We start from the raw sequence: 22,726 nt of genomic DNA, 5'->3' as shown, positions 1-22,726 counted from the left end.
TTCAATAGGCCACAACCTGTTCTCTTCAGGAAGTCACTAACATGTGACAGCAAAGCAGAAATCTTCATGTGACAGCAAGACACAGGCACTTTGGAGCATGTTTGGGACTCAAAAGTATCCCTCAAACTAAAGCAAAGCTATAAGTATGTTGTTTGAGTAAGCTTTACTTTCAAGAATTGAAAGCCAAGCCCCTACTTCCACCCCATCCTCCACTGGAACAGCTCCGGAACTGCAGCAAATTAACACTGCCCAAGCCTTCTACTGAGGCCCTGCAGTCTGCCAAAATACTCAGACAGTGCTTTGGCAAAATGCTGGCTTCAATTCGTATCCTAGCACAGCTTTCTAGAGCCTCAGGGAAGGCATAATTCAAAAGAAGCACTGATTAAGCAGGCTGAACTGCTCAACACAAAGCTTCCATTCAAAAAGCCTGCTGTTTTTCAACCTGAGTTGCCAACAATATTTATCTCACTGCTCAGATCAGAATCCTATAATACAGCATGAATTATAGTTAAATCCTGATACACAGCAAAGACTCCTGAGATAAACAGCACAGAAAACCAGAATTTCTTACACTAATTGGTGTCATACAGGAATATATGAGCAAGGAAAGCAAAAAGCAGCACAAGTCTAATGCCACAGTTTGCCCATACCTTTCCTTTTAGTTATTCCCAGATGGAGGGAGGGCCCCAAGGTGGCTGTAGAGTAAAACCCCACCTGAAACCTGGCAGATGTTGCCAGCTTTTCATGCTGTGGATGCCTTCCTAAAGAATTCTTTCATAACATTTCATGCACACAAAGCATCCTCAAGTATCACTTGAGCTGACCTACAGAAACAGGCAATTCCCTACCTCTACCCTTACAAGTCTTCAATTAAAATTCAGAATGTTTGTGTTTATAGCTAATAAATGACTTAGCAGCAGTGAGCTTGCAGAACAACCACCTCCATAACCCAGAAAAAGCATTAAAAAAGCTTTTCTATGAAAATAAATTGCCAGTCAGAATACTCTAATTGATCCAAGCAGTGCAAGTTTCCTGTTGAAAACTGTCAAGGAAATGAGTATGCAGTTATCACACCACAGTGCACACAGACTGGGCTGTCCTGGTGAGACACCAAATAGAAACGTTGCCTGCTTGTGAAGAACTCAAAAATCTCACACAAACTGGCAAACCTACTTCATAGAACAATCCTACACTTTAACTGAGAAAGGCATCAAACCTCTGAAATGAAGAATGGAATATAAAGGGTAAGGAAAAGGAAAGCTGTGCCCTCCTGAGCACAAGTCACAAGAAAATGGGAATATGTAATGTTATTGTCCCACAGAGTTTCTATATGAAAGGTCTCATTAACATAGGTGCCGGTGTTTCAGACTGGCTTGGCTTGCAGCATTTGGTTTGATTTTAAATCAATGCATGTGATTTACCATAGAAGAAACTAAGAATGCAGTAATGAACACTATCAAAATTTAATCCCCAAATAACTTAGGCTATTAGAAATCACTACACTAAAATGGGCTAGAAATAATTTCAGTAACACATTCAAAATGCACATGTAATGCAATAGATGAAAGTATTACAAAACAGTAAATTATAGTGAAGCAGCTACAACAACCATTCAATCCACACAGCACAGGAAAATCAAAAACAGTAAGTCAAGCATCAATGTTTACAAAATCCTTTTTCCCAGTTATTTTATATAAACTTTTCATACACTGGGGATGTCTATAAGGAAACAGCAAGAAAAAATATTTATTGAACTACATTTATGAATTTCTCACTTCTCTCTCATAAAGACAAGTCAGCTGGTGATGATCTGAAGAAGAAAAATCATCTTAAGACATCCTATGCTAGACATCAAATAAAATCCTGGGAAAGCCTTGTGACCTCAGCAGAAGTGGAGGAGAAGACTGTTTTCTGTTCTCTGAACAACTCCTCCTTGGTTATCTACAGACTACAAAAACTGGAGTCCTGATCCACAATTAGAAAAATGCTGGTAAACACATGGCTAGAAAGGATGATGTCTGATTAAAAAATTATCCTTGGGATGGCATGGCATGACTTAGTCAGATGGGTACATGTATTCTGAGTTTCTTCCAAAGGAGGTACAAAACACAGTAATAACAGCTCAGCTTCCTACTGCTTTTATGATAATTAATTTTAGTATTCAATTACTATATGATTGAATAAGAAATGTGAACTGGATGAGCTTTCATGGCCCCTTGCTATTCAATTTTTTGTAATTAAAAATAACAGCCTGTGCAACATATCATTTTCATGCCTTTTATCATCACTTTAGCAACATGATAACAACCACGTTGGTGCACAATACAGTCAAAACCCCTGCCATTCTAAAGGACTGTTTTATTCAGTATAATTTATCTTTAAATGCTAATGGGAATACAGGGAGAAATAAAGGGGAAAAAAGTTCAAGCACTGCAACATTTAAAAATACTGAGTTACTTTGTTCAGTATTTTAAATGTTATTTGCACAGTACACTTTACTATCAGGGGTCTAATTCTACCTTCCAACTGCAGAAGTTTTGACAAGTTTGCCACAGAAGAAAATGTAGGCTGATGACTTGGGACCAGAACAGGCACCTTATGGCTACTGGATCCAGACACTGCTCACTGCAGTCATTTCGTTTATTTTGTTAATAAACTTACCCTGGTTTGTATTTAGATCTGATTAATTTATGAAAAGGAATGACTAAATAAATACCAAAAATCTACATTTCATCATTTAACCCAAAGCCTGTGTTACATAAGCCAACTGCACTCCCCAGCTTTACTTTTCCCTCTTGAAAATGAGGATGCAGCAATGCTGAACTCTCAAAACTGGAGTATTCCAGGCAGCTCGTTAAAGTGCAGCAACAGTGTTTCAAAACTCTTAACAGAAGAACAGCTGGTACAGTCAGCTCAAGGAGAACAATGTAATAAATCTTCTGAAAATAAATAGAAAAGAGAAAGTGTTTACATACCTATGTTTAACAGCTGTGAATGGATCTGTAGTTTTCCAAATGTGCTTCAGTGACAAGTTTCCTGACACAGCTCAGATCTCTTGAATACCATAGTCATGCAAAAACAGCCATTTCTCATCTACAGGAAGCATCAGCAGAGAAAGAAATAAAACCAAAATAGTGTCGTTCAGACTAATAGCTGTAACATTCCCAGGCCATGGGAAGCTGCCAGCCCCACAAACCACCCTCCCCACCTAATTACATTCAGCTGCTTGTCATGTGGTCTTGCTGACCGATCAAGTGATCTCTTTTCCCCCTTTAAAAAGTAAGCAAAGTAGCCAACTAGATCTCCCTAAACCAGGTAACACAGCCTGAGCCTTTGCATAAACTACTGACCCTCCTCCTGGTCTTAGGGAGAGAAAGTTGCAGTGTGTGAGCACGATTTCTAAGCATACAAAAATAATAAAATACAGCAAACACAGCAGTCTACTATTTTGAAACATAGCAAACACCACAGTTCCCCAAACTGGTTTTATTTCCCACCTTTACAGGCAGCAGAAAAAGTTACTGATTACAAAACCGGCACAGACACCAGAGAGAGACCGTGTGAGCTGGAAGGATTTGGGAGAACAGTGGCAGCTGTACCATAGGGCTTTGTAGGCATCTGTGTCCAGTCCTTTCTGCTGAACCACTTCTGATGGCAACAAGCTCTCAGGAGAGATCAGAGTGAGGATGTTGCCAGAAACTTTCTGAAACACAGACACTAAACCTACAAGCTCCAGTCCCTGCACAGTCCTGAGAGACACATGCAGACATTTTAAACATTTCAGTAACTTCAAGGAAATAAAGCTACTGATTTAACATGTAAAGCAACTCTCCAATGAGTCAGTTCACAAGGGCCTGTTAACACGGGCCCCCAAGAGGCAGAATTCACAGGTCTGCCCCAGTTCCAACACCAGTGTCTGCACCGAGGCCACATGGAGGGCCCTGCCCTGGGTCTGAGGGGTGAGACAGGACCTTCACAGCCCCATGAGGCCTCGTCCCCTCTCAGACATCACAGCTGCTCACAGCAGAGCACTGAAAGGTGTGGGCAAAGCAAGTTTTGCACTCACCATGTAAGATTTAGCTGATGTGAGCTTTTGCAGACAAGTCTCCTTGCACAATCCTTTCTTGTCTCAGTTTCTTTCCTCAAGCTGCTTCAAGAGCAGCAAAGAAAGTAAATTAAGGTGGTGTCTCAGGCTAGTCTCTAATCTTATAATTTAAGAAGTGCTGCAGACAGGCTGCTACAAATATTTAACATATGGATTCATCTACCAGTAACAAAGACAACTCCACAAGCTTCTTAACTCTCACTTGTTTCCGTGCTCAACTATCTTGCCTCTTTTCATGTGAATCAAGGCAATTTTTATTTTCCTTGCCCTGGTGAACATCTAAGTTCTGTAATACAGAGCTGAAACAGTTTTTCATGTCCTGCCTCAATACTTTTCCAGAATTAACTAAAATCCATTTATTTGACATTTAGTTGCAGGTTGTAATTTTTAAAACTCTACCCATCCTTGGCTCAATCCAATCTTCTAAAATTTCACCAGCTTTAGAAAAATATAAAAGGGCCTTTTTTGCTCCCATATGCAATTAAAAAAACAGAATTGTGCCCGATTTTCAGCAACGTGCCCTTTTTTAATCTTTAACTGCTTGCTTCCCTGATCAATACATTTGCTTAACTGTGAAGAAATATTCAGACAAGCACCTTAGAATGTCTAGTAACTGCTCCAGAGTGCGGAAGGAGGAACAGGATAAGAAGTGTTGACAGACAAAGCAGCAACTCTTCTGCCATGTTGCGAACAGCCCTGGGGGTGACTACATGCACTGAGCACAAACTGTCTGTCTGGAAGTCTCAACCCGCAACATAAATGGAGTTCAAACCCTTCCAAAGAGTCATATGTTTGCCATCTTTAATGGAAAAACAATTCATAAATAATCCCCAGACTTCGGTGTTTTATTTCAGGATGAAATGAGGCTGCTCAACTTGTCTCTTACCAACTTGATGTGGGGAACACCAACCAATTTTTCCTTCCTTCCTACCAGGCAAGGGTTTAATCCAAAACAGTAAGACTTTACCAGGAAGGAGCAGCTGAAATAATGCTTTTTTTCCAGGGTGAAGTTATGTTGATTTCAAACTAGAGAGTTATAAACTGGGAGGACATCAATGTTTGGCTCTCCACAGTGTCTGTTTTTAAACAAACACGTTTGCAGCCTCTCAGCAAACACTGCACAGGCAGCTGAGGCAGCCCTGCAGTGGTGGCAGGAAACGAACACAAACCCAGCAGCAACAGCTGGAACAGGAACCACTGCAGGCAGCCCAAGGTGAGCCTTCCTCCCACTGCTACCCCAATCCCAGGGGCTCATAAGAGCTTGGACAATTCCTTAGTTTATGTAGGGGATCAAAATCACTGAAATTGAAATGTAGTTTTGAAGCTCCAGCTCCACAAAGGAATACCTATCTACTTCAATATTCCCAACATTTTTACATTGTATACATGTTTATACTCTGTCCCAAGGCAAAGCCAAGTGGAGATGCCAATCCTATAGAATTGAAGGGGGAAGGAAAGAACTCTTTAATATCTCAACCAGGTTCTCTCTCTCTTATTACAGTTCTGAAATATCAGAAAGAAAATAGAATTAAAAAATACTATTGTACATGTCCTTATATAAGATGTTACAACACCAAGAAATGGTCAAAACAGGTGTATTTAAAATAGCAATAAAATGTGTATGAATAAACATGATTATTTATTCTGACTGAAATGAGCAAATGTGATAATTTTGCATGCAGGAAATGCTATTTTGTCAACATTCACACCACTCAAACTACATAACCTGCACTCAAAAGAACATTTAACCTAAAGAAGGATAAATTATTTGACATTCTACAGTTCTTCTGTGAGACTATGTTGGTTCCCATTTTGTAAGACCTATGAAGTCTGTGCCTGACTGCATGAAGAGAGCACCTGGAGCAGCACTGCATGAGACTCCAGTGGCTTGCACTGGGTGAGGAGCTGAAAAAGCACACCAACAATCTGATATCTCTGTTTCAGCCCAAAGAGCTACAAATCTCATTTTAGATCAATGATCTTTATCTACTTTAAAGGGTTGATGACTAAGTGAACTTTTTTAATTGAAATCATAATATCTTTACAGGAAGCTGCTGTACCAATTCAAAGGAACTGGAGCGTACAGCTATCTAAGAAAGGATTTTGCATGTTTTACAATCCTACATTAATAAAGCTTTGAAAGTTTCTGTGATATGCCTATCCACACTTCAGCTTAATTGATATGTGTGTGTTCTTGGCACTACCTGATCCAACTTGTTATTTGAAAACCAGTCTCAGCAGAGCTGGGTTTTCTTTCCAGCACAAGAAGACCCTGCTGACATCTTTTCTGAATCTACTTAATAGAGCAAGTGATTCATCACTGTCCTCACAAGCTGACAACAGTGCCTTTTGCACTTTAACTCTGCTCTCAGGAGGAAAAATGGAAAGGTTAATTATGTGAACTATGTGATAGACAGAGAAGTCTGCTGCTTCTGAGTTACAGCAAAGTATTTCTTCTGCAGTGCATTGTTTGATCTTCCATGCAATGGAGCACATGAAACCAAATGAAACACCTGTGATGCCTATTTTCTTCTACCATTTCTTAAAGCATGAATATCATTAACATTAGAGCTCCTTCATATTCCCATTTATTCTGTGACTCCCCAGGTTAACTAACCTGACTGGTTATCTCCCTTCCTTCAGGGTGTGCAGGAGGAAGGGGTGGCCTTGGAAAGGTGGTGATTCTGCAGTTCATTACCAAAGTAGGTCTTTCAGTTCCACTGGCCCCATTCCACTCCCTGTGTGACTCCCAATTACTAAAAACGTTACTGCTCCCATTCTTTGTGCTCCCACAGGATGCTGGGCTGAAGAAAAATTCCCTAAGGCTCAACACACCACACTGGAGATTATGAATGCAATAAGGACTTCTTGGAACAAAGCTCCAAATTTGCAATGCAAAAAACAAAGCTGAAATGAGGACATGCCTCTTAGCTTGTTTCCTAAGGAAACAAAGCTCATTAGAGAGGGGCAGAAACACTGAATTATTCTATTATTATTCTATTATTTCTGCCTTCTCCCCCAACATTTGAACCCGCTGATCAGCTTTAACACACCTTTACAGAGGGGAAGAAACCACAAAGATCTGAACTTCCTGAATACTTGGAAAAAATGGCAAAAAAATGGCAGACTGGATAAAGGGAAGAGTGGGATGTGTGCCTCCCCTGAAAGGTGGCAGTTACAGTTTCCAGTTCTGCAAGGGAAACCCACCAGCTGCCCAGGGTGTACCTGCTGCAGCACATACTGTGACAGTACTTCAATTCTACATTTACTTTCAAGCTGGATTTTAAAGACACTATCTATTTTAAAGCAAATTAAATTTAAGCACATCTATTATTAAAGTGAATGGAATAAAACCAGTGGAGTTTTGCCATATCAGCAGTTCAGAGCTGGGAGAGGAGGAGTTGTCTTCTGCTTCAAGAGCTGCTAAAAAGCATGATTCCACTTTTGCAGCACATTCTTTTCACAGGCCTTCCAAAGCCTGCTCTGCAGCTCCCACTGACACACAGCAGGCTCTCCAGCCCTGTGGGTTATATCCTAACTGACAATTCTAAAAAACTATCAAATAAAGATTTACATTCACCTCTTACATTTCATAGATAAAGAACACTTTAAAAACTACTACTTTAACAACTCCAACTTGAGCCTATATTTATCCAAACTAAAATGACAAGAATTTTGCTAAGAAATTCAGAAGATATACCATCAAATCAGAAATATGCCTTCAAACTTGGTTAACACCATCTCCATACAGAGATGTCTATCCTGACACCATTCCAAGAAAAAAATATGGAAAAATTAAGTATTAGTCAGACAGTTCATGCCCCGACAGAAAAGACCTGTCAAGCTGAATCAGTGTTAGAGGAGAAAGTCAGTGGAGCATGTGCAGTTACGTGTACAGGATCTGAAAGTGCTGCACGAGAAGCTCAGTTGGAAATGGATAATAAATACCAGCAGGGCTACAACCACCCTGATACCTGGACCTTGGGTCATATTCAGTCACACATAAAGTTTAGTTTAGAACAAAACAAGTGGGGGAGGAGGAATTATGATTAGCCTTTGCAATTAAAAAAAAAAAAAAAAAAAAAAAAAAAAAAGCCACCATAAAAAGACCCCAATTATGCAGCTTTTTGCTATAATCTGCATTCTGAATGTTATCTAGGCTTCCAAGCAGATGTGGAAAGCACCAGCCACTGGCAGTAACTGTAGCAGCAAATCATCTCATGCAAACTTTGCATAAAACAATTTCACAGCACAAGTCCAACAGTTTGAGCCTTGAGTGATACCCTGGAATTCTCAAAATGCACCACACTCCATGACAGTCACACAATTATCAGCAGGGATCTCCAGGAGGAAGGTAATTTCTCTCAGCAATTACCAATATAAAATACTACACTAGCAAGACTGGTGGAGACACATTAGAAAAAAAGAAAACCTGCATTTTTTATTCATAAAAATGAATGAAGTTTTCTTTTCCCCCGACCCACCATACATGCTTTATTAGTCCTTATCAGCACCAGCAGCCTTCAGTCTACTTCAAATATTCCCTTTCCCCAAGGATGTTACTGGAATGAATTGTTTTCTTCCTTTCAGTTCACAGAACAACCGTTTTCCTTACAGTCTTTGGGTGATAAGGGAACCAAATGAAATATCCCACAGTTATGAAAATAATGAGCCAGGCCTTCAGGGCGAGACTGGGCTGACTCAGGACAACAGCACTTCTCCAGAGAACCTTCATCACTTCCTAATGATATATGCTTAGTAAAAGTATTATAAAAATTGTGCATCCATTGTTTTCAATTTTGTTTTGCGTTCTGCTGTTTCTAATGCAAACCTGAAAGGGGCTTACATAACCAAAAGCTTATCCTTTCCATCTAAATAAACTGCTCTAATGAAAGGCACTGCTTCTACCCATGGAGCTCTCCTTTGATGAAAGTATTACTGAAGAGTCATTTTTTTATCTGCTTTGCTATTTATTCCTTTATCCTGTTATCACCTTTTAAACCAATAACAGTACCCAGCTGCAAAACTGCAGTCACAAACTCCAAACTTAATTTGGACTGATTTGTGTAGCAGTGTCCTTATGCCCATGTAGTGTTTTATTTGCACATAAAATATTCAGCAAGGTGTACTCCTTACAGTCCTTTCTTTCACATAACACATTTACACAAAGAATTACTGCAGAAGTGTACAGTTTTTTGAAAATACTTTTTGCAAGTGCCCACAAATTTGACTTTTAATTTAAAAACACTGAATACATATTAACCAACTTCTTTTGTCCATCGCAAATCACAGATTTCTAGAGAAGTTGCACTCCTGCTAAGTTTGTATCTTCACTGCTGCTTCCTGCCCCTTTGCTACCTTACTACCACTCTTCACCTTGTCTTCCAGAAGTGCCTTTTTCTGGCACACTTGAGTCTTACCCATTTCTCATCAGTAAAAGTATCAGACATAGAGAAAGAAAACAGCTCTGGGAAATGGGTTTGCGAACTCAGGAAAATATCACTGCACTGGTTTACACTTTGATATCATCCTCAGAGCCATAGAAGGAAGGACATTTGCCTGGGTTTTTTTTCCTCCTGTAGTCTAAAATACTGAAGAACTCGTTAGGTCAGCTCCAGAGTGCTGAAATGTGCCAGTATGTGAAAAGAATTCCACCACCCAGGTTATGCAAAACTGTCACACACACACCCCAAAGCATCCTCAGCCCTTTGAAGCCACACCAACACCACAGGAAAAAAGAATGCTGGTTATATGTCATATTTTAACCTACATTAGATTGGAAAATAAATCACAGGCACAGAGACTACTTATTACTATAAATCAAAAGTAGATTCTGCTGTTTTATGTATGAAAACACAACAGTGTAAGGGTGTTCCAGGAAAGAAAGACAGGGCTAGGATTTATTCACAAAGCTCCACTGGAGATAAAAGGATCATTAAATCATTAAGAGATCTCAGCTGATTTAACGTGGTTCAAGTTAGTCCTGCCTCCTGACAGGGATGCAGATCTGACTAAGAAGAGTAAAAAAGAAATGAGGAAAAGAAATCTCATAACTAGATGCTATATCCAGAGAAAGGCTGATTGGGAATATATTCGTATAAATAGAAAAAAAATATATTTCTGCTAAAAAAGCTGCCTTTAGGTAAGAATTTATCAAACCACAATGTACCTAAACAACTTTTTAGGCATGTTTGAAGCCAGTGCTGTAAACTCAAAGATTGTCTCTGCAGCACTGAGTGGTATCTACAGGACAACAGGAGCAAAGGCAAGTTCCAGAGCACCAGGTATGCCCAGCCCAGGAAAAGTTTAGCTCTAAGTATCCAAGTGACCCTCTGCAGGACCATGTGCAGAGTACAATAATGCAGCTTTAATAAAGAAAGGAATATTTGATGATTAATTACTTAAATCATGAGTTTAAAACATTTTAAATGCGACTTAATTGCATCAACGGGGAAAAGGAGTTCTCATTCTTCATATTTCACCTCTAGTGCAAATTTCATCCGTTTCTTCAAATTAAATTAAATTCTAACTACCTCTACTGACTGTGACAGACTGATCTTAGTAATGGTGCTGATCTGCAAGTCCAGGGTTATGCTGGACACTGACAGAGCCATCCCTGGTCATTTACCAGCACGGCAGATACCTGGCAGGAACAGAACAACCAGGAATCCAAAGGCACACAGGGTTACTGCACATAATACTTGTTTCTGTAAATGTCAAATGATACTTGAAAATTTTTTTATCTCACTTTATCTTCTCTTTGAAAGAAAAGGAAATGTGTAATCAAGTGATAAAATAGTATGTTCCCATGTTTAACGAGAGTGATAAAACAAACTTACAGTCTGGTTTTAGACATCTGGTTGCTCATGAGAAATTTTGCTAACTGTGAAAATAAACCAGTGTAAGTTGTAGCACACCCTCTCTCCCAAACTCCTTTGTGCAAGAGATTAAACAGATGTAAAATCAGAACCTTGAACGAGAAACACAGGAACATGCTGTTCTTTTTTCCATCTTCTTAACCATGCTTTTGAGACATTCATTTAGCATTACAAATACCACTCCTACATTTACCTATCAACATTTGAAATGCATATTGCAGTATATGCTTTTCCCTGGCTGGAAAATACTTGGAACACTCACAAAATTAGTAAAAGTCTGTGACAAGAAAGAAGGGCTGACAGAAGATGTCTATGTAAGATTAAGTTCCCAAGAAAGGGCAGAATAGATTTTGTAGTTTCAAAGAAAAATCTGTAAGTATCACAACACATCACTTTCAGAACTAACCCCAAACATGTATGTGTTATCCTGATTAAAATCTCCTGAGCACCATCCATGAGGGAAGTGTTAAAGGATTTATACAATCAGAAAATATTTCTGATACACCTCTAAGAGATAAAAATTGAGTGTCTTCGAGAGTTCTAAGCATGTCCTTTATACTTTGCTACCACCATTAAAAATACCAGTTATATATTAATATACTCAAGTTACTTAGAGAGCTAGGAAAATCAATAGGTGTTTATGATGGATTTGGCTTTCTTTAGATCCAAGATCATGGAGGTGTAAATTCAGCCCAAGCATTGCAAATGAGGCTGAGGGGCCTTCCCAGCACAAAGCCTCCCCCAGACCAACGTGCGGGGCTCAGAGAGGAGCAACAGGTCCGTTCAGTCACATACAAGAGCTGAGTCCCGGCTGGGCAGATAAAACATTACCATAGTGTTTTCACAACCATTTACCTTTTTTTAAAAGCCTTTTTAAAGATTTAAACCAGACCTGCAATGCACTTCTCCTCCGTAAAAAGCGGCGCAGGTTGAAGCCGCGGGCAGCCCGCAGGTGCCGCAGCGGCGGCGCGGGGAGGCCCGAGCGGGCTGTTGCTCGGGGAGGCACCTGAGGGCAGCCCACAGGCCGGGCCGGCTCGTTCTGATCTCCCGAGCGAGGGAGGCCCCTTTGTTACAGCCCGGGTGGTGCTCCGGAGCGCCGGCACCCAGAGCTCCCTGCCCGAAACACGGTCCCGGGGCTCTGCCGGCCGAGCCCAGCCCAGCCCAGCCCAGCCTAGCCCGGCCCGGCCAGCCCTGCTCGCCCCCGGCTCCCTCCCCGCCGCCCTACCTGCTCGCCTCCCGGCCGCCGGAGCTCCCGCAGCCGCGTCACGCCGCACCTGCCCTTTTTTGGGCTCCGACCGTGTCTTTTCCGTCAAGACAACATCACTTCCCGTACAGCCCGAGGTGGGGGCGGGCCGGGCGGCACCGCCCCGCCGTGTCCCGGCCCCGCCGCGGCCACCTGGGCGGGCTGAGGGCGGGCTGAGGGCAGCACCGCGCGGCGCTGGGCGGCACCGGCCGGGCCGGCCCTCAGCCCTGCCCCGAGCCCTGCCCCGAGCTCAGCCCTCAGCCCTGCCCCATCTCAGCCCGGCCCCATCTCAGCCCGGCCCCAGCTCAGCCCTGCCCCATCTCAGCCCTGCCCCGAGCTCAGCCCTGCCCCAGCTCAGCCCTGCCCCAGCTCAGCCCGGCCCCGAGCCCAGCCCTGCCCCGAGCCCAGCCCTGCCCCATCTCAGCCCTGCCCCGAGCCCAGCCCTGCCCCATCTCAGCCCTGCCCCATCTCAGCCCTGCCCCGAGCCCAGCCCTGCCCCAGCTCAGCCCTGCCCCAGCTCAGCCCTGCCCCAAGCCCGGCCCTCCCCGCTCACCTCTCGGGAAGATCTCGCGCCGTTCAGGAAGAATTCCTGAGAGGCAAAGCAGGTTTTGCAGCGAAAATCCACACCAGTGGTTGACGCGCACCGCTGTGGGTTTAATGAGTTCCTCCTGCCGCCTGCTGGCTGCCTGCCTGTCCCCGCAAGTGCCCTTCGCTCTCAGCAGCTTCCCAATAAACGCTTTAAATACAGCAGTCTCAAGAATTCAGCAAGCAGAGCCTTAAGCTCAGTTGCATCAATAACCCTTTCCCACCTGCATCAGTTCAGATATCCTTTTTCCTGAGGCTTTTCAAATTCAACTGCCATCTTTATGGACAATTCCAGTCATTATATTTACGAAGGAAGTGCCTTCTAGACCTGAGATACACTTCTTCAAAATAACCTTTCCAATATATAGTGCTACTGTAAAGGAAGCTGCTGGAGTCACTGCAGTTCAGTACTTCCACTGAACTTTTGTGGCAATTTGTGGCATTTCCTCATAGAATCAGGGAATGGTTTGGGTTGGAAGGGACCTTAAAGATCATGCAGTTCCAACTCCCCGTCATTGGCAGGGACACCTTCCACTAGACCAGGCTGCTCAAAGCCCTGTCCAGCCTGGCCTGGGACACTTCCAGGGAGAGGGCAGCCACAGCCTCTCTGAGCAACCTGAGCCATTGACTTGCCACTCATGGTAAAAAATTTCTCCTTAATATCTAATCTAAACCCACTCTCTCAGTTTAAAGCCACTGCCCTTGTAATGTCACGTCCAAACTGCATTTAGTGCACTCAACTGCAACTCCCAGCCCACCTTCTACTGCCATCCTCCCATCTCAGCTTTCATACCACAGCCAGCTGTAACATTGGCCTTGGCTTAATAAAAGACACCCAGACAAGTGGTTTCTTCCCTCATTCTGTCCCAACAAGATTCTGTGTTAAAACCAAAACCTGGCGTAAGTTTGTCCCAAGATCTCCTGGGTTTGGTTTATTTTTAGATTTATTGAAGTCTTGACATATCTACTGATTTGGTTTCCCCAAGTCTCAGATTCTGTTCTGTCAGACTAACCCACACCCAGTCCAAGAGCCCTGCTGCCTTCCTGAGCTGCACATTGAGGCTCTTCTCCAAGTACAACTCATTTTTCAGACAGATTTATCTCTTCTACATCTATTGTAGCCTCACTGTCAGGAATGAAATAAGCACATGTGGTACGTGTGTGTGTGTGTACATATGGCCAGGTCTGATTATAAGCTAAAGACACCAAAGCTGGGTGCAGTTCCCTTCTCAGCCATTTGCACAACTGCACCCAACTGAGCTGACGCATTAAAAACTGAAACCATGAGAAGCAGAGAAAAATGGTATTTATGACTTTGAGGATCAGACAGAGGTAATCCAGCAAAACCCATGAAGCATAACCCACACAGCAGCAGCTTTCTTCTTCAAGTTTCCTGACGTTATTTGAATTTGGATGTGAAATAGGCCTTCAGACATTCAGAATGCCGTACATGATTCACCATTCCTGTCCCAAAGTCCGGCACCAAACACGCGGGCGGCGGCAGCTCCAGCGGGGCGGGCTGCGGGGGCGGCTCGGGCAGGAGGCCCCGGGCAGGTGACGGCCCCGGGCAGGTGACGGCCCCGGGCAGGTGACGGCCCCGGGCAGGTGACGGTCGCGCCGGCTCCTAGCGGTTCCATCGCCGCCGACGAGCCAGGGCCGGGCTGCGAGGCGGTGCCCGGGATCGGCGCCGCTCGGCTCCCTCAGGGCCTCTTGTCGGGCGCGGCGTCCGGCGGCGGCGCGGCGGGCCCGGCGGGGCCGTGCGGGGCCGCGGGCGGCTGGAAGAGCGGCCCGTAGATGTAGAGCCCGCTGGCCACGCCGAGCGCCACGGCCACGGCCACCTGCTGCGGCCGCAGCCCCCTCATGCCGCGGGCGGCGCTCACGGACACGGCTCGGCTCCGGCTCGCGGCCCCGGCGCCCTCACCTGAACGCGGGGCAGGCGCGGCCGCGGCTCCCGCTCCCGCAGGCACCGGACGGAAGTGCCAGCCCGTCCCGCCCCCCGCGGTCGCGCATGCCCCGGCCGGGAGGAGGCGGCGGGCGGGGATGCCGGAGGCCGTGCGGCTCCGCAAGCGGCGGTCGGTGCTGTACGGCTCGGCCGGCGGGGCCGCCGCGCAGCGAGGCGCCGGTAAGCGGGGCCGGGTCGGGCCGGGAGGGGCGGGGGGCGGCCCCCGAGGGGCCCGTGACGTACCAGCCTCGCCCCGCAGGTGCGGCCGTGCCCGCCCCGCTGCTGGCGCTCGCCCTGGCGCTGCGGACCCTCAACTGCTTCCTCGTCCAGACCAGCTTCGTCCCGGACGAGTACTGGCAGTCGCTGGAGGTGGCGCATCGCATGGTCTTCAAATATCCTTCGCCGGCCGGGGAGTGCCCGGGCACGGCTCTCCCCAGCAATGAGGTGTTGGTTTAAGCCGTAACAAACACCGCACCGCTCCGGCCCAAGGGGACAGAAGGTCTCGGCCTGGATGGTTCGGGTGAAGCTTTTCCTTTCAGTTGGTCGTGATCTGTCCTTAATATTCATAATTATGGTTACCTGACTTGGGAATGGACAAGTCGCTTAAGGGGCTACTCGTACCCACTGGTCTTTGCAAGCATGTACAAAGCGTTACAGCTGCTGGCTAAGGATAATGTTCACCTGCTGGTGAGTAGAATAAAAAAAAGCATCTGCTACTAAATTTCAATTTTAAAGCATTGTATTTAAACTCAGTGTATTTTTATCTCTGTCCAAGTAAAATGCAAAGCCTTCAGTCTGGCAGTTCAGAGATGTGTGAGAACAGACCCCACTGACTTCCCGTGGGAACAGAACTCATTCATAGATTTTTCAGTCCCAGCACTGATGCCTGCCACTGCAGAGGATTATTCTTGGCCACCATCAATCTCTTGGACTTTCATACTGATTGTGTTGCCACTACATCATAATTGCACAGCAGTTCAGTTTTCCAAAGTGTTTAGCAATGTGTATTTGTACTCAACCCACATCAACTAACTGACAACAGCCCTTTGGATTTCTCTTGGAGATGTAAAGCAGATAATTCTACTTTCCACCTCTGAACACTTTCAATTGAACTTTAGACATTCTGTTTTGGCAGAAATACTACCCTTAACCAAGGAACTTACTGTTTAATTTTTAAAATCTTAAAAAGCTATAGAGAATATTCACCAATTGACGATTTTCATACCTGAACAGTCATTCACTAATTCAGTCCTGACTTAAAACCTGGAATTTAACTTGGTTTGTTGCAAATGCAGTTTTCTCTCTGCTTACACAGATCTGGGTCCCTAGGCTTGCACAGGCAGTGCTGGCTGCTTTTGCTGATGTGAAGCTTTATTCATTAGTGCAACACCTTGAGAATTCAGAAACAGCAAAATTTGTGGTGAGTTACAGCCTTTAAAAATTATGCATGTTAATAAACACTGGTTTTGCATTGTAAATAAGAGGAAAATGATACATCACACCTTGAAGAATTACCACCTTCATTTAGGTGAATTTGTTTTAATATGTTCATAATTATTTTCAGTTCTTCTGCCAACTCTGTTCCTGGTTTACATGGTATTCCTGTACCAGAACTCTAACTAACACCATGGAGACTATTCTTACAATTTTTGCTCTTTCCTACTATCCAATAAAAGGCTCCAAGATGGGGAACAGGTGAGAAACTTTCTCCTAACAGAACTGATAATTTTTGGTTTGGGATGACATCAATCTAAAGATACTGTTTAAAATGCTGATTTTTTCTTAACATCTAAGGCAACCAAAGTCCCCTCATTCATGTAGTAAGAGTTCTGTCTCATGGAAGGAACACTCTAGTATTTCCTCTAAATATTTTTTTAAGATTGTTATAGCTGGTATGTAAAATTAGCTATTCCCCTGTTTCCTTTTGCAAAGTGTGACTTCATGGGAAGTTTTATTTTAAACTTTAAAAAACTGGAATATATAGAAGCTTAGGAAAAGAAAAAAAGCTTTTGGGTCAGATATAGGTGAAATTGTAGTCACAATTTGCTTTACCACTTGCTATTTTAAAGTAGGTACCTCTAGTTAGCAACTCCATCGTAACAATGCAATTCTAGAGTTGCTGCCTTCCAAGCAAAACAGAGTTATCTGCACTCAGAGAGTCAAAGTTGCCTGCAGTATGAAAAACTTTTGGCCAGAGACATGACAGTTGTTGCAATGTCACTGCCTGCAAAAGTATTGACCAGACCTTTTGATAAGCTGATAGTTTTGTATGTTTCTTCCTTCTAGTTCTAAGTATTTGGCTTTGGTGGCACTTGCAATTGTTATTCGTCCCACTGCTGTTATCCCGTGGATGCCTTTGGTGTTCAGTCATTTTTTGCAAGAAAAGAGGAAAGCAGACCTTATCCTACACAACTGCATTCCAGTTGGGTAAGTTCTATCTCAATTTAAACTGGGACTGTGCACAGCCACATCTTAAGATTGGGTTTACCACTGCAAAGGCAGACAAGTCAAAAAACCTGGTATCCTGTAAATAGAAAAGAGAACAAATAGAGTCCTTTTGCAAAAGTTTAAGGAAGGGGGATGTTTCCTTTAAACTGTTGTATGTGCTGCAAGAAAGCACCAGGAAAGATTTCATGATGGTGAAACATGAGCAGCATTTCAGCTTAATGTGGGATTGTGCCAAGGATACCAGGTGATGGCAAGTGGCCACTGTAAAATGGCCACGAGTATGCATAATCTCAGAAATGCTTGGAATCAGAGTTTTGACAGCTATCTGGAGAAGATACAAAAGCAATTCAGGCAATATCAGTGCAACAAACTTTCCATTTTTGCAGATTGGTCACAGTAGGAACCTCTTTAATAATTGACCGTGTGTTTTTTGGTGAGGTAAGCTGTTTTAAACTTGACTTATAAGAAGAAGGTTTGGGTTTCGTATTTTAGCATTGATGGATATTTCAGACTTCTCTGACTTCTCTTGTTTCTGTGACAGTGTCTGGCCTATGATCTCTAAATATATCCCAAGCCACAAACCCTTGAACACTGACTTCTCAGGTATTTCAAATGATGGACTGCTATATAAAATCAGTATGCTCAGTCCTCAATAGTTATCAACAAACTCCAAACTTACACACTTCTGTGATTAACTGCTAAATATAGGAAGTCCATGCTGAGTCCATGAAAAAAAAACAACCTGAAATAGGAGTGAAAATGTATTATATAGGGCCAGTGATGACTGTGTAATTCAGTGTAGCTGTTGGGTTTGACTTTGGATTTGTGTTTAACTCCCCCCCTTCTCCCAGTGGGTACTGGTTCAGCTGAACTTCTTGAAATTCAACGTGCTGCAGAATTTGGGAACATTTTATGGCTCTCATCCTTGGCACTGGTACTTCACTCAGGGACTCCCAGTCGTCTTGGGTCCCCACCTGCCTTTCTTTATTCACGGCTGTGCTCTGGCACCAAGGAGGTACCACATCTTTCTGCTGGCAGTGATCTGGACAGTGCTGGTGTACAGGTAATCTCTCCTGAGTGCAACTGCTGCCTCTCACTGCTTGTGTTCTTTGCAAAGCTCAGGTACTCTCCAGAACAAAGCAACATAGTATTCAGGTTAAGTGACAGAAAACTTGAAACTCTTCAAACACTCAAAGAAATGCAGTCAGTTATGAAACTGGTTCTAGAATTTTGTGTAATATTGTTTCTTGTAGTCTCACCTACATGTATCTTTAGAATTGATTAGATCCTTTAAAGAATAAAATAATTCATCATGAAATGCAATGAAAAATGAAATTTTAAAAAACATAAAACCAACACTCAAACCAGCAGATGTTTAAGCAAAAACAGAACTAGTTAGAAAACTGAGTTCACTAGATGTCTGTTAATGAAAACGCCATTGCATTTGGTTCTTTAATACATTCCTGGTAAGATGAGATGTTCTTAGAACTCTAAAACTTACTCCATTCACAAGTTTACACACAGCTCTTAATGATCACAAGGCTGTATTTCTCATTTTAAGGTCAGAAGTATAAGAAAGGGTAAGTTTTTTCTCAAGCATCAGAATTAACTGTGGATTAAACAGAAGAGACACTTTCAGACAAGAAAAAATACCACAAGTAAATAAATATTAAGCAATAAACACTTTTATACTATAGTAGTAATAGACTACAGCAAACCAGTAGCAAGACCAGAAATGCCATTCCTTCTTTCCAACTCAAAACTGGAAGTTGCTCTATTGGAATTAGGACTTTTTTACCTCCCTTAGTCTTGTAAAAACTTTGATTCCCAAGACATGAGTGTTTGCAGTAATCCCCAAAAAAAGCCCAAGAAGTTGGCATGGGAAATAGTGTATTGTTGTATTAGCAGGGGTGGCTGTTGATTTGCTAGATACAAATGGGCACTTGAATCTTAGCTTTTCATCCACACTATTTATTGTGTCTTATTACAGAAAACAGACTGATGAAGTACTGGCTAAATTACATTGAGTTGTCAAAGAATCAGACCACTTAATTGTAGTAGCCAGGAGTATTTACCAGTGCTTAGTTTAAACTGACCAAATAATCTTAATTCGAATGTACTTATTATGTTCTTCGAAAATGACAGTTTGAATTTTTACTCTTAACTGCTTCAATACCAAAAGCTTCTTGCATGTGCTTTTCCAGTCCTCTGTGCTCTAAATACATTTTGTCAACAGAACTGAAGCATTTAACTTTCTTGATATGCTATTATATGTTTTATTACAGCACACTGAGCCATAAGGAGTTCAGGTTCATCTATCCAGTACTGCCATTCTGCATGATTTTTTGTGGTAAGCATTGGTTTCAAATGTCTTGCAACCTTACCTGGATATAATTTTTACCCAGAGAGAGACTGTTAATGGTCAATGTAGGTATTTGATAAAGGATTCTTAGAATTAGCTTAGGCTTTTCTTACAGCTAGTTAAAAAGAGAAAGAAAAAAGATGAGGAAGAGCAAGTGACTGTAGCACAGATAAAGAATCCTTAGCATGGATAAAAGTATTTCTGCAAAAACATGACAACTGTTTCAGACTGGCTACAACATGAAGTTGGTGTCTGTGCCATGTTCATTGTCTGTGCCATCTTCATCTAAACTGTGGTTGTGAGAAAGGAGCTTCTTCAGCCATCTCCCACCAGAAGAAAAAGGGGCAGCGATTGGAGGTGGGAAAAAAAATGAAGGAGTATGCTCTTCCAAGGGCAGCAGCTCAAAATTTAATAACAATAAAGAAATGCTGTAGTTTTCAGCATTTTGGAGAAAAAGAATACCACAGCCATGCACATGTAGTTACCATTTATTCAGGCTCTACGTGGACTTGCACGAATCAGAGCACATCAGCAAGTTGCCATCTATCATTCATCCAAACTACTGAATGGACTGTTTCTCACTACAAGAATTAAAATTAAAAGAGACAAAGCACTTGTTTTGAAATTGTATTTCTGTATTTCAGGAGACAGGAGTGGGCTTAAGATTTAGTCTGTTAAATCCAAGAATTAGAAGAGCAAAGGGTTTCCATTCAAAGAGTGAAGACTCAACACTGTAGTAAAGTATCTCAAAGCAAAGTATTGTTATTGACTGAGTAATGGTTTGCCACTGTATTAGGGTACTTTACAAAAATGTGTGAATTGTTTTTCTCCCAGACTTACTTAAATGTTTCTATAGGATATTCTTTGAAACACCTGAAAGCATGGAAGAAAACTGCAGTAAGTTTCCTGCTGTTATCCAATTTAGTCCCAGCCCTGTACACAGGCTTGGTTCACCAGCGAGGCACTCTGGATGTTATGAGTCACATCCAGCAGCTCTGCAATAACCCTCAGCAGTCACAGGCTTTTGTCTTCATCCTGATGCCCTGCCACTCTACTCCATTTTACAGGTATTAAAAGCATTAACAGTGCACTACACTAAAATCCAAACTCTTAATCAGAAATCAAGACTGCTTTTTTCCAAGGCTTAATATATTGAGATAGACAAATGTATACTGGAAGAGTTTTGATTTTTCCTACAGTTAATAGGATGAATAGGGGACATAAGCCAAATGCTTATACCACAGAATAAAAGTCAGCATCTAAGTCTTACTCAGTTTTGTGAAATAGCTTCAGATGAGGATATGCAGTAAGTCTAATGACTTCACCAAGTATATTACACTTCATTATGGTAACATTCATAGCAAAACTAAACACTAATTATTACAATCAAAATGTATTAATTTTACTTCTGCTGCTAGGCAGTAAAGAAATGTCATTACAACAGAGTGACTGAGGTCACTTCAAAAGGTTTGCAGTAGATCCTGGCAAATAAACAAAATGTTGAAGCTGATATAAATAGTGAAGCTGATATGGAAAAGTACATTTTTAAGAAACTGCTGTTGAGCAAATGGTATTTTTGTTAAGATAAATGTATTTTCTGTTAACTGCTAACAACACAATCCCAGCAGTTTGGAGCTGAGTCTGCTTGTTCTCCTTTGCTTTCATATGAATATTGAAAGGGGAGAAAACACTACTCCGAGGAGAAAAACTTCATCCGTTTTTGTTTTGATTGAGGTATCTTTTAAAGTGATGAGTCATTTCAAATCTCTGATTCTGGTCAGTTTATCATGAAATCTGTGTTTTTGTTTTTCTCCCTAGTCACGTTCACTGTCCTCTAAAAATGAGATTCCTTCAGTGTCCCCCAAACCTAACTGGCAATGAGAGCTATGTTGATGAAGCAGATGTGTTTTACTCTAACCCACTTGGCTGGCTGAATAAGGAGTTCTACAATGACACACTATTACCCAGTCACTTGATCCTCTTCAATGTGCTAGAACAGGTATGGTAACTGTATGATGAAACAAACTACTTCTGAGGATGAGTTACAAAATAAATTAGGGAAGAGTTATAGTTTGTTTTTTTTTAATTGTTGTCCATAGCTTTTTAAAACACAGTTTATATTAAAATTGACCCCTCTAGTCCATAATAAGAGTATTGATATCATTCCACTGATATATATTTAATGTTGACATATGCCCTCTCTTCTGTGAGAATTCTACAGGCCACAAAAGTAACGTTTTATGGAATTCTTCTCAATCCACGTTAAAACAAATGTGCCATCTGTTCCCAGAAGCTGCACTTTTGAGTAAGCAACAATGAAAAGCAAAAACACCTGTAGTCACAGTACCTTTTAACCCCTCAAATCTTTAATGAAATCCATGCACTCAAACAATGGTGGCTGGTGAATATCCGCTCCAGACAGGATCAAACAGGATAGGTACTTCTTTTTCTAGCAGGCTTTCCTAAAATAAAGGATAAAGCTTCCCAGGGACAGTTGAACTTGATGGTTTTCAAGAGACTTTGGAACACTATTATTATGCTCCCAGCTGTGTTTTCTTACTGTGGAAATTAATGTATGTTCATTTACAGGAAATATCATCATTTCTAGCTTTAAGGGGCTATGAGAAAACAGCCACTGTCTTTCACACTCATGTACCTCAAGGACGAGTTGGAAGCCACATCTCCATCTACAGGAGAAAAACTGAACTGAATTCTCCCTGAAGATCAAGTGCCTAGAGCTCTGACCTAGCGAGATCAGTTTTGCACAGCACTAGCTGTGCTTAGACCTCGTACTGCAGAAGGGAGAGCAGTGAGTCTGAAACTGGGGAAGTCAAATGGGAAGTCCTGTGAGGCAACCAGTGGCTGCCTGTAAACACATAAACCTCCTCCTGAAGGCAGCTTCAGTAGCAGTAGGGCAGGGTGGGGTTGCTGACCTACCTTACAGCACTAGAAAACATTGGGAAGACCAAAATTACCATATGAATACTTAGGCAATAAAATACAGACAAGACTGGACCATTTTTATAGAGCTGTACAGCTATGCTAAAATTTTTTTTATAAATAAAGACTTTTACCCACAATGTCTCTTTTATTTTTCTTCTACAATATGCAGATATGCAAGACATTTCAAGTGTTTAAATCAGCACGCTGATTAGAATGCAGC

General features: G+C 42.4%; 3 protein-coding genes across 4 annotated transcripts in view; 1 reads left to right on the top strand and 2 right to left on the bottom strand.

The window, feature by feature from the left end:
* Positions 1 to 12,342, bottom strand: part of RAB27A (RAB27A, member RAS oncogene family) — a 28,015-nt gene extending 15,673 nt beyond the window's left edge. The window contains exons 1-2 of one of the 2 annotated variants that reach the window (XM_083871246.1): positions 12,209 to 12,342; positions 2,976 to 3,093 (exon numbers count right to left, since the gene is read on the bottom strand). The gene's annotated coding sequence lies outside the window, so the exon portion shown is untranslated. The remainder of the gene's footprint in view (positions 1 to 2,975; positions 3,094 to 12,208) is intronic. The other variant, XM_083871247.1, reaches the window with a different exon arrangement.
* A 1,764-nt stretch (positions 12,343 to 14,106) lies between these two features.
* Positions 14,107 to 14,705, bottom strand: LOC310914898 (uncharacterized protein). The gene has a single exon (XM_083871407.1). The coding sequence runs from the start codon at positions 14,671 to 14,673 to the stop codon at positions 14,512 to 14,514; it is 162 nt and encodes a 53-aa protein (XP_083727533.1). The 5' UTR covers positions 14,674 to 14,705; the 3' UTR covers positions 14,107 to 14,511.
* Positions 14,706 to 15,035: 330 nt separating this feature from the next.
* On the top strand, positions 15,036 to 22,598 carry PIGB (phosphatidylinositol glycan anchor biosynthesis class B). Its single transcript, XM_083870941.1, has 11 exons — positions 15,036 to 15,145; positions 15,323 to 15,440; positions 16,069 to 16,173; positions 16,318 to 16,448; positions 17,040 to 17,180; positions 17,588 to 17,639; positions 18,053 to 18,264; positions 19,487 to 19,551; positions 20,420 to 20,630; positions 21,382 to 21,562; positions 22,153 to 22,598. The coding sequence occupies exons 1-11, from the start codon at positions 15,135 to 15,137 to the stop codon at positions 22,282 to 22,284; spliced, it is 1,359 nt and encodes a 452-aa protein (XP_083727067.1). The 5' UTR covers positions 15,036 to 15,134; the 3' UTR covers positions 22,285 to 22,598.
* The last annotated feature ends 128 nt before the right edge of the window (positions 22,599 to 22,726 follow it).

The sequence above is a fragment of the Zosterops lateralis genome (assembly GCF_965231275.1).
Source record: "Zosterops lateralis genome assembly, chromosome: 13".
Classification (NCBI taxonomy): Eukaryota; Metazoa; Chordata; class Aves; order Passeriformes; family Zosteropidae; genus Zosterops; species Zosterops lateralis.
Note: the sequence above shows the minus strand (reverse complement) of the source record. Positions and strands in the feature narration are given on the sequence as shown.

Bases quoted from the DNA above. Each gene is read 5' to 3' on its own strand.
- LOC310914898 (XM_083871407.1), bottom strand. From the start codon at position 14,673: ATGAGGGGGCTGCGGCCGCAGCAGGTGGCCGTGGCCGTGGCGCTCGGC.
- PIGB (XM_083870941.1), top strand. The intron at 16,174-16,317 runs GTGAGTTACAGC...AATTATTTTCAG, and splicing joins CAGAAACAGCAAAATTTGTG to TTCTTCTGCCAACTCTGTTC. The intron at 17,181-17,587 runs GTAAGTTCTATC...CCATTTTTGCAG, and splicing joins CACAACTGCATTCCAGTTGG to ATTGGTCACAGTAGGAACCT.